The sequence below is a fragment of the Musca domestica genome, unplaced genomic scaffold, assembly GCF_030504385.1.
Source record: "Musca domestica strain aabys unplaced genomic scaffold, Musca_domestica.polishedcontigs.V.1.1 1, whole genome shotgun sequence".
NCBI lineage: Eukaryota > Metazoa > Arthropoda > Insecta > Diptera > Muscidae > Musca > Musca domestica.
Window position 1 is genome coordinate 19,514,800 of NW_026712114.1, and position 18,544 is coordinate 19,533,343.

Here is an 18,544-nt window from a genome sequence, read left to right on the forward strand (position 1 = left end):
ATTGTAACACATTTTTTGTTTTTCTTGTTGTTGGATTTTTTGTTGAAAGCGTGCTTTAAACCAAAAAAAAAGTCGTGCAACTACAAATGACTATTTACGCTTGGTTGCATGCAAAGTGCTGCTGAAATTTCTAATAATTAAATGACTTATTCGTATTTAATGACAACGACGACATGTGCAGTGTAAACAATGTGTTTAGTTTTAGTTTTTTCGTTGTTGTTGTTGTAAAGTCATTAAAAAGCCAGCAACAAAATGTTTATTAGCACAATATTAATAATGGACATTACAAGACACTTGTGTAATGTTATCGACATGAATAAATCTCGGGTAAATGAAATAAAATGGAGGAAAAAGAGAATGAAAAAAATGGAGATAGGAGTCAAAGGGAGGGTTTTAGGAGGGGTTTAGATTTTAGTTTATGAAAAAAATTAAAAAAAAATAGAATCTATAATTTAATTATAATTTAAAAAAATGTATGTACAGAGTGCTTTAAAAAAACGCAAAAAAATCAAAGGCCATAATTTTTCCAATTTTTTTTAATTTATTGAATGAAAGCAAAAATGTCGGAAATAGCATTAAATTTTAGAATAAGTTTAGATTTTATTCGAATTGGTCGCCTTTGGCACGAATTATGACCTTCAAATGGTCAATGAAACTGTCACACACTGCCCGAATGTTGCTCTGCGGTATTTTGGCCCATTTCCGGCGAAGCGCTTGCTCTTGAGGTGATCGACACTTTGGTATTTTTTAGTGCCAACCTTGCTTTACAAATTAATCCAGACCATAATTTTTACAATTTTTTTAAAAATTTTATTGAATGAAAGCAAAAATGTCGGAAATAGCATTAAATTTTAGAATAAATTTAGATTTAAACGAATTGGTCACTTTTGGCATGAATAAAAACGTCACACGCTGCCCGAATATTGCTAAGCGGCCCATTCTTGTCCAAGGTCTGCCTTCAAAATGTTTGCGTGCCCAAGGCTTTAATACACCCTCCAGAATATTCTTCAGAATATTTCAGAATATTTTTTTATCTCACCCTGTGTGTATAAAATACAACCCTGTGGTGAAAATCAGATCTGACCGCTTGATAAGCTGTCAAAATATGTGTTGAAATCATAGTATGAAATCCGCTGGTCTTGAGGGGAACCTAACAAATATACATTTATATATATTTTTTATTTTTTTTTTATAATGTCCTACCCACATTCTTCCCTCCTTTCTCTTTGTGGTTTTCCTTGGCAATTTGTAATCGATGATTTTAATCAAACACCCTGCCATATTGGCTTATACACATTCACAAGTTATGGTCATAATTTAAAAGTAAATCCATTTACCTGTTTTTTGTCTGGTTGGCTGGCTTGGAGTTCTGTTGCAGATCATCATCAAACAACCAGCCATGGTTATGTTGTGAAACACAATTATAAATATAAATAATTTATATTAATATATTTTATTTAAATAATGTTGTTGGTGTTTTTTTTTTCCTGACACTAACTTATACAAGAATAATATTTCACCACATCAATGTATGCGTGTGTGAGCGTGTGATATTCAAAGCTTATCAGTTAAGCTGGATTGTATTCCAATTTTTTCTGTTTGTCGGTTTGTTGGATTTAAATACATTTTTATTGAACACCGTTTTTTATGCAAAACAGCAGTTCACCAAAAAAAAAATGTCCCACTCACACACACTCACTGCTTTTTTTCTGGCATTTGCATAATTTTTGCATTAATAATGGGATTCAATATAAAACACATTCTGTTTTTTTTTATTAACAACAAATGCATTGAAATAATGTTTTTTTGCCCATCTTTCTCCTGAATTCACAAATGTGTGTTTTGTGCATGCTACATATGATAACTTTAGTGGAATTAATTTAAATGCAGTTTTTTTTTTCATTTTTTTCTGTTGTTCAGTTGGTTTATTTGAACAGAATCACAAAAAAAATAATACAACACAGCAAAAAAAAAAAAAAAATTGCCAACATTTTATACACATTTGTTGTTATTAAGAATTTGAGATTAAATTAATGAAAAACCACCAACAATAATATAATTATTTTAAATACGCAATGACATATAATAGTAATAATAATGGAAACAGGAATTAATTATTTGCAAAAAATAAACAGATATGCAAAAATAATTGTATGCTAGAGGTTTTTTTTTGCTGGCTTTTGTTGCCGTTGGTAGATAATGTTATGCAAATCGTTGCAAAAAAAGGAAAAACACAAAACCGCATTAAAACTAACCAATCAGCATGCAATGTGCATATTGTTTTATTAACGCAAATTAACCAATAATAATTAAACAAACTTTTTTCCCATACTACCTATACAGCAAAAATGCTATGCAGCAAAATAATATAGTGGGAGGAGTAACAGATATTGGAAGGGGTTTTAATTTTAAATTAAAAAAAAAAATAATAAAAAATTTCTCCTTTAAAATATAGTAGAGATTCCAGCCTTAACGAAAATACATGAATTCAATATTGTTTGATTTTAAAATGAAGTATCTCCTTTTATTTCAAAAATCGAATATCGATTCGCTTTTCTTCCCAACCCCCAAAAGGAACTACTTCCTTAGTTCACTCCGTTTGAAGAATTTCCTTTTATTTCACAAATCGAATATCTAATCTCATTTCTTTCGAGTTTCGGAGTTCGAATAAGGTGTTCTGCAACAGAATGTCATCTCTTCCGTACCATGATTTCATACCAAATAAATAATCTGACAATTGCTCTGTTTATCAGCTGTAATATCTATTAAACTTCCAAGGTTCAATCGCTCCATTTAGTTTAGTAGTTCGCTACTTCATTTTACTTTGATGAAGTTAAGTGTGAAGTTGGCTGCAGTTCACATTTTTTAGAATGCGATTTATTTACCATGTCATGAAGTTAAGTGTGAAGTTGGTCGCACTTCAAATTCTTTTTAGAATGAGATATTTACAATGCCACGAAGTTATGTGTGAAGTTGACAGCAGTTCACATTTTTCAAAAAGACGTAGAGACGGCCTGCAATTTTTTGAACGGATCGAATTTACTATTTTCGATTACCACTTCTGCCCAGGCTTTTTTCCGAAACAAATTTTCTTATTATGAAACCTTTCTCATGAGATATATGCTGAATGAACATTGTTCATTTTTAATTTAAACATTATTAACTATCTTTCAAGTTATGTGTGAAGTTGGCTGCAGTTGAAAGTGATGTTGAGGTGTATATCAAATTTATTGACCAATCGAATCTACACCTTTTGTAAATCGGGCTATCTCCTTTTCTTAATAACTATTTTATACAAAAAAAAGCGATGCATTTTTTGAAATTGAATTCCAATAAAAAATTATAATTTTATGCAATTGTGTGTAAAATTTGTTCGCGGTTCACACTATCCAATGTTTTTTTTTTTTTTTTGAAATTCTCTTATTACGGAAAATATTTTAATCTTCCCATCAAAAGATCATTATATTAAAATAATAACAGAGTTCCTGCAATAAAAACACCATTTCCAATTCTACGAAGTTTTGTGTGAAGTTAGCCGCAGTTCACAGTTTTCAAAGACACGACTTGTCATTCTATGAAGTTATGCGTGAAGTTGCCCGCAGTTCATATTTTTCAAAGCGATACAGAGAGGCTCTTCAAATTGTTGGTCTTCTTTGCTTAATTGAGATTTCATACAGAAAAAATGTAGCAATTTTTAAATAATCCAACATAACTTTTACAGAATTGGTAGAACTAAAACGCTAATTGTTATTCTATGAAGTTATGAGTGAAGTTGGCAGCAGTTTTATGATGTTTTGTGTGAAGTTGGTCGCAGTTCACATTTTTCAAAACGATATAGAGACGTATTTCAAATTGTTGGTCTTTTTTACGTAATTACTATTTCATACTAAAAGAAAGTAGCACTTTTTAAATAATCTAACCTAAGTTTTACAGAAATATTAGAACTAAAACACGACTGTCATTCTATGAAGTTATGAGTGAAGTTGGCAACAGTTCACATTTTTCAAAGCAATGTGGAGACCCTTTTAGAAATCGGTTTATTTTTCTTTTCTCAAAATATCTCAAAAGCAAGAAATTACCCAAAAAGAAGGAAACAGAAAAATAACATTCCTTACAAAATTGTTGCCCAATACTGTCCAAGGCAACAATAACAATGTTGTCTAAACTCTCCAACCTTAAACAATATTGTGATCAAATTGTGATCAAACAGCAGTAGATGGATGGTTGGCTGGTCGGTGGAATAGATGAACATACAATAGACAGACATGGAGACAAGACAACTTGGCCAGTCAACAACCAAACAGCCAGTCAACCAACCAACTGCACATAGCGGACATGTTTTAAACAAAATTGTCGACAAATGGTTTACACAAGCATGAAATTCTTATTTATTTATATAGTACTCTTATATTGTTGCATGGACGAACAAAGATTGGGGGTCTGGAGTCTTAGATCTTGCCTGAGAGTTTGGTTAGAGAAACAAACGAAAGAAAAAAAAAAGTTGTTTGCCTGTTTGGGACTTCAAAACAAAACGAGCACCTGGAAAAAGCCAATGCTTAAAACAAGATTAAATGATTGAATGGTTGCATGCAATGTTGTATGATGGTTGCTGGTGATGGTGATGGCGCGGTGGGGACGGGCCGGTCGCCTGTTACAACTTTCGGTTTGGCTTTTCTTTTTGTTGGTTTTTCGTTTTTTATATAATTTAGTTTGTTGAATTGTTTTGGCACGACTTTATAATTTTTGTCTAAACTACATGACTTTTTTGGGGGGGAGGAAAATAGAAAAATCACCAGGGACAAGAATAACAGCAACAACAACAATACTTACATGCATATACATTTTTTTAATAATTTTAATATTTAAAGGTAGTTACACGTTTTCTTTATGGACAAAAAATGCTAAGAAAGAAGGAAGAATATTTTATTAGAGATATGCCTGACAAAATACCTCATTTTATGAAACTTTGGCCTTATCTGTTATGAGAAGAATTCATTTAACCATTAGCTCGGGTTGTTATCCCGAAAAAAATTGTTTTTATTCTTTCTTTTGCCTTGCCCTGGTCATAAAGAACTTTGAGAAGGATTAACTGGTTGTAACAGGTCGCCTTGGACATAGATAAGCAATAATTTGCCACAAGTTATGAGACAAAGCCTTGGCAGAGTACAATTTCATTTCATTTGGGGAGGTAGCGAAGGCTGCCCCCACCAATCGCCTGGCTTTCAATGATGATTGTGGCATGTTTCAAACCAACCATCACACCGGCCAACCAATGTTGACAACATCAAAGTGTATCCGTAAAATACAATGAAATGACAGTTATGTTTTCAATAAAATATCCCCAATGCATTAAAGATAAGTTTTAAGCCAGACAACAACAAAAATGCATCAAATGCACCATACTTCCAATAGAATTGAATTGTTGGGCCGGGCGAGAGAGAGAGAGAAACAACTGTGGTGTTGTTCCATGATGTTGTTGTCATTTGTTGCTTTTTTTGTTTTTAATTAAAAAATTGCGGTTTCGTTATCGAAATAATAGGTAGTTGTAGAGTACAGCGTGTTTTGTATAATTTAATTAAAAACTATTGTTGCTATTTAATGTCTATTTAAATGAATGGTTAAAATATGCACAGACCCACACACACACAAACACACATCCTTTGGCTCGTATTATTATAATTTGTCAATTTTTGTATTATTTAATAAATATTTATATATAAAAATAAGGCAGCGTTTTTTTCGCTTTTTTATATTATATTTTATTTGAGCTGTGTATCTATAATGAGATTATGTTATCTGTATTCTGACCTGTTGTTAATTTCCATTTGAGTTTTATAAATTAATTTTATCTATAATGCAATTAAAATTATAAATATTGCAATCAATAGAGAGAGAGAGAGAGAAAAAAAGCGAGTAGAAAAAATTATAACAAATAACAGCAAGAGTTACGCCATAAGTTCATTATATAAAAATGTGGACTACGTAAGAGGTGTGTGTGTGTTTTTTTTTTTTTTTTGTTTTTTTTTAACAGAAAAAAACCCAATACTGAAAATATGTTGGAAAACAAATGACATTATAAACTCGTATTACATTTTTTTAATAAATATTTTTATATTTAATTTTTTATATTTTATTTTTTATTTATTTTTAAAAAATATTTATTTATTTTTATAAATAAATATATTTTTTTTAATAATTTTCCAAGTCTGAGAATAATAATATTGCCACATTGTCTTCAATTAGTTATCAAGCTACTCAATGTGTTAGCCACCCTTTGAATTGAGTGTGTGTGTGTGTGTGCTCATTGAGAGCACGAGTGAGAGCTGTTGCCTCATGCTTGTGTACTCTCTCCAAGTGCCCACGGGCGCTCTTTTTTGTAGTCTGAAAATTGGGTAATATTTTTTCAAAATGTTCAGTACTAAAATCTTCCCCTGAAAAATTTTCCCAAGGAACACTGTTTTAATAACTCAGTCATTGGTCAGTCTATTACCTTAAGGTATATAATTCTCATTCACTTTATATCATTTTGCTGGTTTACTCTCTCCAAGTGCCCGCGGGCGCTCTTTTGTAGTTTTAAATTTGGGTAATATTCCATCAAGTTGTTCGGTGAAAATTATGGTACTAAAAGCTTCCACAAAGAAATTTGGCCAAGGAGGACTATTCGAATAACAAAGTCATTGGCTAGTTCATTACCTTAAGGTATATAATTCTCATTCACTTCATATTATTTTACTGGTGTGCTCTCTCCAAATGCCCAAGGGCGCTCTTTTGTAGTCTGAAATTTGGATAGTGTTTGATCAAAGTTGTCCCTGTAAAATTTGGCCAAGGAGGACTATTTGAATAACTCAGTCACTGGTTAGTTCATTACCTCAAGGTATATAAATCTCATTCACTTTATAGCATTTCGTAAACACTTTGATTTAAAATTCCGCTATTCAAATGCCTGGTGTAAATACATGCAATTGATTTTTGTTATTTAAAACGAAGCATACATTCCCAATTTCCCCAGCAAAATACCGCAATATTTGAATTATAGTATTATTTCCTTTTGATGATTAAAGTATAAAATTCCCATTGACTTGGTGCTATTTTCCAAAATTTGCTATGGAATCCAGAGCTGTTTTTAAATTTGTTCTCCATCTTCGAAAAAATTTGAAAACAAATAAAGTATTATTTCCTTTTGATCATTAAAGTATAAAATTCCCATTGACTTTGTTCTATTTACCCAAAGTTGTTATGGAATCCAGACATGTTTTTAAATTTGTTCTCCATCTTTTGAAAAATTCGAAAAAAACTAAGAAATCCCATCAACATAATTTATACGCTTTAGGCGATAATGAGATATAATGGAGTAATGTACCACCACAACACACATTTACAAGTTTGCCAAAGTAGAACTTGAGGGCGAGATCGGCTTGATCGAATATGTAAAACGAGAAGAAGAGATGAAAAAAGCGATGCCTTTAAACTATTTTGCATATTTAAACACATTTCTAAAAAGGGAATGGAAAGGCAAAATTAAAGCAATGATTGACCAGCCAGACCTAAAGTCATCATCATCTTATTCTTCTTCTTCTCCAAAGTGGTATGAGGCTCAGCCTTCATTGGCTTTGGCCACAAATGATAATAAGTTAGTTGTAGACCAAAAAAAAAAAAAACATTTGCAGCTTGGGGTGCTAAGAGGACCTGGTTGGCAATGCTTTTGCTGGCCGATGACAACAACACCAGCCAGCCAGCCAGCCAGCCATAAGAACATGGCATGTGATGCGTTACGATGATCACCTAATCAAAAAGGTTAAAAACGCTACACACCACAACGAAACATCAAGCAGCGGCCACTCAGCCAGCCAGCCAGCCAGCCTGCCATGGGCCACAACAATGTGAAAAAAAAACTAAAATCAGAATCATTTTAAGCCAAGTTAAGAAAATGAGTTTGAAAACTTGTTTTTAATTCATAGTTGTTGACTTGAGCTTTGCTTTCAAACATCACTGGTTTTGGTCGTTTGAACATTGTGGCTATCATCAGCGTCATCATCATAGCTGAGTGGATGGCTGGCTGGCTGGTTGGTTGGTTGGATGACCAGACCAACTTTAGTTTGAAACATAAAGCCGCGATAAAGCTTTTTAAGTTAAGAAGCCTTATACCCCATAGATAGACATACATACAGACATACCTGCATACATACATGTGTGAACTAATGCCTGGCCTGATAATGATGTTAAAAGCAAAATATTACATACATACACACAAACACACATGGACAAAGAATCTAAGTGTATTACCATAACATGAAATGCTTAAGTAATGGACATTCTTGTTGTTGTTGTTCTTGTTGGAACTTTGTTGTAAACTTCAAATGATAATTAGTTTTTAGCTAAGGGAGTCGGTATTATTTTTTTTCCAATAAATATGAAAAAATGTTTCCGAAGCACAAAAAAAAAAAATACTTCACTTAATGTATTGCACCAAGGAAGCGAGCGAAGGAAAAATTATCACTTAAAGTTCATTTTTTTGCCGTGCAAAGTGGAAAAAACCTAAAAATGTATTTATCAATAAATTATGCTTTCCTGTTTAAGCATTTGTGTGCCATTTCCAAACCATGAGCTGCTGGGCCATCATCATCATCTTGCATCGATCCATCCATTGGGCCTGCTCCGGCGGTTTTTATCTCCCCGAAAAAAAGGAACATGTAAATTTACTTATGAAATGGTTCGGTCCGGTTTTTTTGGTTTGTTTTATTTATTTTTAGTCAGAGACTCTTCAATCTGCATACAGACACTCACACTTTTTGGTTCGTTCATTCACAATATTGATAACAAGCCATTGGCGGCCAAGAATCAAAACATAGTGTTGCACTTTAAACAATTTAGTATAAAAAATCAACAACAACAACAATATTTGGGGCCTAACTAATGCCTACATTAAAAGAATGGTATCAGTAAGGCCACGACAAAAAAAAAAATACAGAGAGGAAAAAAAATTTAAAATAATTTATGCATAAAAATTAAAAAAAAAGATTCAATGGAAATCCGAAACTTTTTTCAGATATTATTATGTACATTTGCTGTTTTAAAATCCATTAGATTTCAATATTTGGTTATTGTGATTTGTTTTTAGATGTTGTTGTTTTTTCTTTTCTCTCTTTCTCAATCAGTTAGCCAGCCAGTCAGCCACTCATTTGCTTATTGGGCCTTCCCATTTTTCATTTGGATTTTAATGCAATTAACGATAAACATTTTAACAAAAAAAAAAAAAAAAAAAATAATGTGTCACCATTAATTAAGATATAAAATAGATATAATTAAATATTTATAAAACCAAAACAGTGACAACAACAACAATAGCGACTTGTCGACTGCATGGTTGAGTGCAATAAGAACATATGGGGTTTCCATTTGAAGTCATCTCATTTAGGCGATCAGAGTATTTAATTTTTTTTTTTTTTTTTTTTTTTTTCAGTTATCAAACAATCTTTAACAATCCAATTAAAATGGAATACAAAATCGTTATAAAATTTAAAAAATGATTTTTAAACTGGGAAAAAATTAAAAAAAAAATATAGAAATGAATCAAAGATCTTACAAAGCAACGGAAGTTGGGGAAAAATTGATTTGCGGCAGTTCAAAAATTAAAAAAAAAAAAAAAATATTTTCTGATTATAAATTTTCTGAAGATAAATAGACTGTTTTTCCAATTGTTTCAAAGTCCCATAATTTGAATGTTAAGGCATTTTATAAAAGACAATACAGGGTGAGATAAAAAAACCAGCAACAAAGTCAAACGCCATAATTTTTAGATTTTTTTAGTTTTAAAGAATGAAAAAACTTATTTAAGTTTTTTCCAATTGGTCACCTTTGGCACCAATTATGGCCTTCAAACGGCCAATGAAATCGTCACATGCTGCTCGAATGTTGCTCTGTGGTATTTTGACCCATTCCCCGCGAAGCGCCTGCTTGAGGTGATCGACACTTTGGTATTTTTTAGTGCCCACCTTGCTTTCCAAAATACTCCAGACACAATAGTCCAACGGATTGGTATCCGGAGATTGTACACAAACTGCTGGTCAACAAATGTTTTCTCATCGGTGATAACCAAGTTCGGCAGTTCACAACTTTCGGCCAAGCGAAGCAACTCTTTAGCTCATTTGAGTCTATTTCCTTTCTGTTGCGGTGTAAGTTCTTGCACTTTTTGGAATTTCAATGTCTTTACCCTGAGCTCATTTTTCAATATTTGCCGAATGGAATATTGCGATATGCTCAGCTCACGAGCCATTTTTCGGCCACTGCGACGCGAGTTTCGATCTTTACTTTTCGAACCATTTCTGCTGATGTTGCTGTTTTCTTCCGTCTACTGAATTAAAGGAAATAATTTCATTAAAGGAAATAATTCTCATTTACTTTATATTTTTTTAATTTTTTTACTGTTCCCCTTTTCTATTCCTCTCTCTCCACTTCTTTTTCCACACTCCCATGGAAACAAAAAATCTACAAATAATTTATTTTTCTCTTCTCCTCTGACCACAAGATGACATTATCTCTCGACTTGTGTCTTACAAAAGTGTATGCTGCCAAATAAACATGAGTTCTTAATAAATCATGATAATTAAACAATTTGAAGACAAGTTCCAACACTGCCATCCAAAAAAAAAAAAAAAAAAAAAACTTCAAAAAACTCAGCAACTGCATGCAGTATCAAGTAAACATAATTTTATTGTCATCAACAACATTAAAAACTATAAACAACGGCAGGGAAATACAAACGTCAGTGCTCAAAGAAAACCAACAACCATTATTCCGTCATGAGCAACTCGTGCAAATGGGACAACAACAACAGCATCATCATCATCACTTGGCAAAACAAAAAAAAGCCAATGCTGGTTAAACTCCACCTAAATATGCGCTTAAAACCCCACAATAAATGTCAACTCTTTTAAAGACAACTTGTCAAATAAGCACAAATCACTATGCGGCGGGGCGGAGAAACAGATATGAAAACTTCGAGACTGGGTTTGATCCCCCCCAACTCCATGACACCAAGTTTGGAGTTCAATATGTCTATACGAGTGTGTGTGTGTGCGTGTGGGTCTTGCCAGCCAAATAAAGCTAAAAATACCAATTCGCACTTACAAAGACAACACCTTCAACAATCAAACAAAATGTATTATTGCAATTCAATGTTGTACACCTCGAAAAGAAAAAAACTGGTAGGAGGTGGGGGAGGGGGGATCGAAAAATAATACGATTTTAATACAAAACCGAAAAAACGGTCTGGCAAACTATAAAACTCATCAACGCCAACCACCATGAAGAAAACTTGAAGGATACACTACTCCTTGGGAAATGCAAGCAAAATGCCAAGCAGCCAACAAGTCAGTCATTCAAACGTGCTGCAACAAAATAATGTGGCACACAATTAAATTCAAAAAATGAGTTAACAGCCCAAGGAAGGCAGCCAGCCAGCCAGTCAGCAAGTCAACCAACCATCCAGAAGCTCTAAATGTGTACATTCATGAGCATACTCGATCTTTTAGCAATGAATGTTTTGTTTTTCGTGGTGTCTCATATGGTTGTTGTTGTTGTTGCTGCTGCAGTTTTGCCTTTTAAAACGCCCATATAAGGTTCATTTCGATTTATTTATCACCTGTCGTCCAAAATTGCAAATTTTCTGTTATAAACTCCAAAGTACACTTTTTGGTACAAAGCTGTAACACGGCAGCAGGAGCAGTCGCAACAGCAATACTCCTCAACTCCCTTGGATGTGTAGAATCATTTGTATGCCTGGGTTTTTGTTTTTGCAATCTCACGTGGCGTTGCTGTTGCTGCTGCTGGTTTTTTTATTTATATTTTATTCCATGGCCCATAATATGGCCAAAGACATTGTCATTGTCTGCTCAAGCAATTAACCAAAAAATTTTGCTTAAGGGGGGCTCTTTCATACGTTATGCTGTATTTCAGCTACGCTGTGGTCTCCAGCAACAACAGCAGCAACAACATCATGGAGAATATCAATGTAGTACTACAATTTAGCCTTAGGTGCCACAAAATTTTGGCATAATTACTTTTATGTGAATGGCAACATAAATGAAACGATACAACAACAACAAAAACTACCGGGAATAAATGATGGAGGAGACAACCAAAAACAACAAAAAACAAAAATTAATTGAAAATTAGCTTTGGAAATAATTTTCCATGATTTGATGATGTTTATGAATTTGCAGAGAGAAAGCAATTAAATATTGATTTGAAAGAAAGGGTTTCAAAAAATTGCTATAAAATATAGCTTTTTTCAATTTATGGGATATCCATAACAATTAAGGGACTTAAGGCGGAAAAAGTTGGTCTCAAGTCAAATTATTTTGAACTAAAGGCAATAATTCTCATTTACTTTAATTTCAAGCAATAAAATGAGAAAATATTATTTCAGGAATGAGAAAATTAGTCTCAATGTGAAGGAAATAATTCTCATTTAGTTAAATTCAGACCTCCGAAAAACTCGCTCGAATTTATACAAAAAGTAAAACTCACTCGAATTCGAGCGAGTGAGGTCCAGGGGCAGGAAAAAATCGTGCAAACTCAATTTTGTGATGTCGCTTGAATACGAGTGGGAGTATTTTTTACTCGTTTTTGAATGGAAGCAAAATTCGTTCAAAATCGAGCTGATTCTACCCTTGTTAAGCACTCTTTAAATATTGACATAATATCGCTGTACTTCCTCTCTCACACAAAACTAATGAGTAAAGAGCAAACTCCGCAATAAAAAAAAAAAAACTCCCATTCGCTCGAAGATGAGTGAGCTTTTTTTTTTTGAGTGGGAGCAAAATTCGTTCTAAATCGAGCTGATTATACTCTTGCTGAGCACTCTTTTAATTTTGGCATACTGTCGTTGTATTTTCTCTCTCTCTCTCACACAAAACTAATGAGTAAAGAGTAGATTCCGTAAAAAACCTCCCATTCGCGAGCAAGTTTCCTTATTTTAAATCAAGGGATATAAATTCCAATTGTTGTAATTTCGAGTAAAATTTCCGAATCTCAAAAATTATCATAAATAATGAGTTTCAGTGTAAAATAATTTTATATAAAAGAAATAATTCTCATTTAGATTAATTTCAGGTATAAAATAAGACAAAGCAAAGATAAAAAATGGGATCTTAAGGAAAATATTTTGATATAAAGGAAATAATTCTCATTGGGTTGAATTTCAAATCAAAATTTTATGTTAATGGAAAAAAATATATATTAACATATTATAATAAAAATATATTTGCTATTTTTATTATTTTATTTTTATTTTCTTCTTTTTTACTATTTTTCACATTTGACTAATTTCAAACGCATTTTCTTATTTTCTCTCTTTCCAGATGGTAAGTTCTTATCATCACTAAATCCTACAGAACTAACATATGATGGTAAGTCACATTTCATCGCCTCATTATTAACACTTTATGTTGTATTCTCAAATTAGTTTTAACTTGCATGGCTTTCAAATACAATGATAAACGCAAGCAAAGTTATGGTTACCAATAATGGGCAAAAAAAGGCCCCAACTCAAGAAAAAAACAAACATTGAAATCTATAAATCATATTGAAGAAGACGAAAAAAAAAAATGAAAACCAAATCCAACATCAATACATTTATCCATAAAGAAGATCTTTTGTCAGCCAGACAAATCAAAGTAACTGAAAGATGGGTGAAAACAGCACAGTAGCATTTTCTGGCAACACATAAATTAATTAAAAGCTTTTAAAGCCAAAGAACATTAATCAATATTAAAACCAAGCAAAAAAAAAAAGAAAAATAAACAACAAAAAATTACGACAAAAAATCAAGCCATCATGGGGCGGCGGCAGGGTAGTCAAGCAAGAGATGCTTAACTTGGATATGCTAGTTAAAGGGTATCAAGTTTTTAGGAGAAGAAATTATGACAACACAAAAAAATGCACCCATCATCGACAGATCTTTTAGGAATTGTAACATGAGCAGGGCAGAAATTCCAAAACATATTTCTCATATCTAAAGCTTTTAAGGTAACGACAAAGCAAACCAGCTGATAAAAATTCATTAAAAACTTTTAAATTTTAATTAAAAATTATATTGCCTTGCCAGCCATGCTAAAAACAAACGCTACAGGTGTAGACTGATGGACAGCTCCCGCACGTCCAATGATCGATCACGTTTCTGCCAGCCAGAATAAAAGGGGGTTTGCAATAAAACAACGCCCTATTTTCTGTCTGTCCGCCTGTCTCCAAGCGAAAACTTGCTCATCTCAAGGGGGCAAAAATAACTTATTATAAAAATATTAAATGATCACCTATAATGAGTTTTCAGTTTCATCATCCACATCATCGGCATCTACGTCATATTAAGGGCCAGCAGCCCCGGCCGCACTTTTCATGTCATGTGAGCCCAGTCAGTCTGCCCGACATCATGTCCCTAAAATCATTGATCAGTCGATCGATCGGCAATAGTTTAAAGGAACAAGTAGAAGTTCATTCATTCAGCCTTCCTTGCTTACTACTGAATGGTTGCTTGTCGCGCTTCTGCTTTTAAGAGAGCTACCGTTTCCGTCCGCCAATGTTAAAGTATGAAACGTGACGGTATACACCTCCGTTTTTTCCTCCAGGTTCTAACATCAGAAATTAAATGTATCAATTTTTTTAATGAATTTATAGGGCATGTGGCTTAAAGCGAAGTGAGTGCAGAGGAGAGACAGCTATTTAACGGTCTTTGGCCCATTCATGTGTCAGCACATGCTGGCCAGGAAAGAAACGGTCAATATCAACGTCATGTTGTTAGTCTATCGATCAACGATCGAATATGAGATGACTAACAAACTAATCAGTATCTTCATCATCCTCCTCCTATCTACCGTTTTGAGATATTGGCAGATTGGCAAAGATAAAATCTGCACTAGTTTTGAAGAAGAATAAATTTGGAAATATCCAACAAATAATAATTTTTAATAATTATAAAATAAGGGGACGGGAAGAGAGGAAGGAAATTTGGTGGGAGTATTTTTTAATTTTTTTTTGTGGGTTATAAAAAGGTAACTTCTAGATCAAGGACCACCCATGCAGATTTTTGTCATCTCCCCTTCCATTTTTCTCCTTAAAAATTAAAAACTATGGGGGTTCTTCAAATAGGCTCTCCATAAAAATATTTCCTTTCTCTCCGAATCGCTTCTACTCTCTGCAAACAAAACTGCAGCAACTTGTAAGTTTTTCTCTCACTTCTTCTCAGCACAAAAGCCTCTGAGTATGATTTCCCAGGGCTTTCCTAAGGCTTTTGGAAATTCAATAATCTTCCTGGTCCCATTTTTCCCCACATCATTTTTTTCTCATGGAGTAACATCAATTCCATCCCCTTTCTCACAGCCTTCTTTACAATAAAATACTAACGAGGACTTTCTCTGAGAAAAAAAATAATTTCATTACAGGATCTCCCTCTCTCTTTAATTTTAAAATAAAAGCTTTTGAAAGCTCCAAAGGCCTATGAAAATGCAATGATCTTGCAGCTACCATTACTCTCCATGTCACTTCTTCTCATTTAAGAAATTTGTTACCCTCTCCCTCCCTCTCTTCCCTACCATAGAAATAAAAACAATAACTCCTGCACTTAATTTTGAAAGCCATTACTCTTAAAATTAGTTCTGCCTATAAAAAAGGCCATGTTATCTATGGAATACTAAATGAAATGTTAAATACGCGCGGAGGCTTCCTTTATGAAGTTTGCCCGAACCACACACACGCACATGCTTTTTTATTACTGCGCCTCATAAATGGTGTTTTATGGCGCAGTTTCTACACTTTATGATCGAAAATAAAAAAAAAAACTAAAAAAAGAACTATGCAAAAATTAAAAAAAAATATTATTACCAAAACTATAAAAAAGAGGGCACCACCAAGTTTTATGGTTGCCGTCAGACGACACTAAGAATTTTTGCACTTCATTTTTCATAATTACCAAAAGGAAACACCTTACAATGTAGACGGATTTCCTTTAAATTTTAAACTGAGATATTAACTCTTTCTCTCTCTCTCTCTCTCTCTCTCTCTCGGTGAATGCTTGAATTTCTTGGCCGCCCAGACGTGAACCACCAATCGCCAAAGCCATTAATTTTCCCAAAACCCAACTCTTTTGGTTTTCACTTTCCCGAAACAAAAGTGCAAGTGGTTTTACTAGGATCCACCAAAAACAAAATACAATCAAAACAACAACAACAACACCGACATAATAAATGGTGTTAACATTTATTTGTTTTTGACATTTTTTTTTTTTCGTTCATCACATGCGGCCAAAAAGCGTTGAAAACCATTGTTGCCGGTGACACTGAAACGCTGATGACTGATGGTCTGCTGCTGCTATTTTAAAGTATTTTTGACCTCTAAAAAAGTGAAGTTTTCGAGAAAAAAAAACCTAAAGTAACTGTCATGTCAGTCAGCCAATCCACTACTACTACTATTTTCGCTACTAATAACTTGAACATTAAAAACATAAAACAAATTTGTTCTTCAGCGCAATGGCGGAGCGTCTGTCTAACCCACTAAAGTGACACACAATCAACAACATGGTCCTACAAACTTAGTTTTCGAATTCATTCAGTCGTTTGCTCACTCAGCCAACCAGTCAGTCACTTATTCGCTCACTCAATTGAATGTGAAACGGAACGGGGCGCTCAGGAAAAACACAAAAAAAAAAAACCTCCAGAACTTTAGTGCGCGAAACAAACACAAGTTTTAAATAATTGTCTGTCAGAACTGTCAAACAAGTCGGCAAATAATAAAATTAATGGCCAACGAAAAGGCAATGCCAGCAACAACAAAAACGGCAGTGCTATTGCAAAATCACCAACAACAAACCAATATTTTGTAATACTTTTTCCTCCAAAGTTAGTTATTCTCCTAAGTTTTGTTGTAGCTACTCCACAAAAAGCCTAGTTTTTGTTGTTTTTATTTCTGTTGTTGTATGGGGCAAGTTCTAATTGGCCGAGTTTTAATGCTACTTATGGTCTGGAAGACGACAATGCAACACTTTTGTTTTGAGGTCTTAGTTAAATACTTTTAAAAGCTCTTTGAATTCCAAATTCAATGACCTTAATTTTAAGGATATTTCTTTTTTAGAAAGAAAGAAGGAGTTTTTTTGGAGAAAACATTTCATGAGGCCATCCTGAAATGTTTAAAAGAGAAAAAAGAGGACTTTCAAATTATGTTTTATATGGATTTTGTACCGAGCACCAAAATTCTCCCTTGACTTTTTCCTATATACCAATGTCCTTATAAAAAAAAAAAAAATAATTAAAAAAAAAACTAAAAAAAAAATAAAAAATTTAAATTGAAAATTTTTCAGAATCTAGAGAAAATTATATAATCTCTTATTTTTGGAGGGTTCTTATATTTGAAGGTTATTCCAATGTCCTAGGAAAAAAATTAAAATTTTCTACTTTAAGGGAAATTGTCCAGAATCAGGAAAAAATATTCAAATTCTAATATTTAGAGGGGTTTAAAGACTACAGAGGCGGTCTGGTGGCTTTTGCAGTTATTTAAAAAACCCAAGAACTAAAAATTTTTCCCCCAAATTTAACTTTTTTGTTTTTATTGTAAAACCACAACAACAACCTAAGAAAAAAAATTTTCCACTTTCGGTGAAAACTGGTCAGAATCAAGAGAAAATTATCCAAATTCTTATATTTGGAGGAGTTTAAAGACCACAGAGGCGTCATGGTGGGTTTTACCGTTATTCAAAAAACCATAGAAACTACAAAATTCTCCCCAAATTTAACTTTTTTGTTTTTGTTTTAAAACCACAACAACTAACAAATGGCAATGACATCCAAAAACAGCAACAATAACTAACCCAAAGACAATGACGCCGCCGTTAGTGGCAAACACAAGCCGGCATATAAAAGTGATATATTATTGCGAGGGAGCTTTGAACTCTTCCTCTCATTTGTAATGCCAATATACACACGCAAACTAGGAGAGGATACGTATAGAACACAATCACAGCAGACGGAAAAATTATCTTTGGCTTGGAAAAGGAGAGAAAGAGAGAGAGAGAGGTAGTTAGGATTCCAACCAAGCAGACATGAAGGGGGTTTGCAGTTCATGTACATTTTTTTGGTAAGGCAAGATGAAAAATTATGGCTTTTAATTTGTTATAAATTTTACCAAAATAAAACAAAAGAACACAGGGATTTTCTCAAGGTCATTCGCGGTGTTTCCTTCCTCCCACATGAAAAAAAGAGGAGCCAAAACAATTCTGCCATTGAGCATAAAAATACGGTAATAAATTTTCTTTTCCATTTCCAACACACACACACATGTTGCATGAAATGGGTTTGCCTTATTGTTTGGAAAAAAATGCGTAAACCCTTAACAATACCAACAACAAATGGCAGAGAGACTTGCAATTCATGTGCAACTTCTCTGGGTCAATGAACTTTTTTTGGTCAACTGTTTCGGAAGGAAAGTGTTTGTGAGTGAGCGAGCTTTGTAATGATTAATGGCCAAGAATTTTTGGTGTTGGCATTGTTGTCGTCATCAT

At 33.3% G+C, this 18,544-nt stretch overlaps 1 protein-coding gene across 1 annotated transcript in view; it reads left to right on the top strand.

Moving 5' to 3' along the window:
* LOC101893144 (homeobox protein homothorax) overlaps positions 1-18,544 on the top strand; it is a 195,304-nt gene that overhangs the window by 106,318 nt on the left and 70,442 nt on the right. The window contains exon 8 of the mRNA XM_005183744.4: positions 13,362-13,409. Coding sequence (XP_005183801.1) covers positions 13,362-13,409 — 48 coding nt within the window. The remainder of the gene's footprint in view (positions 1-13,361; positions 13,410-18,544) is intronic.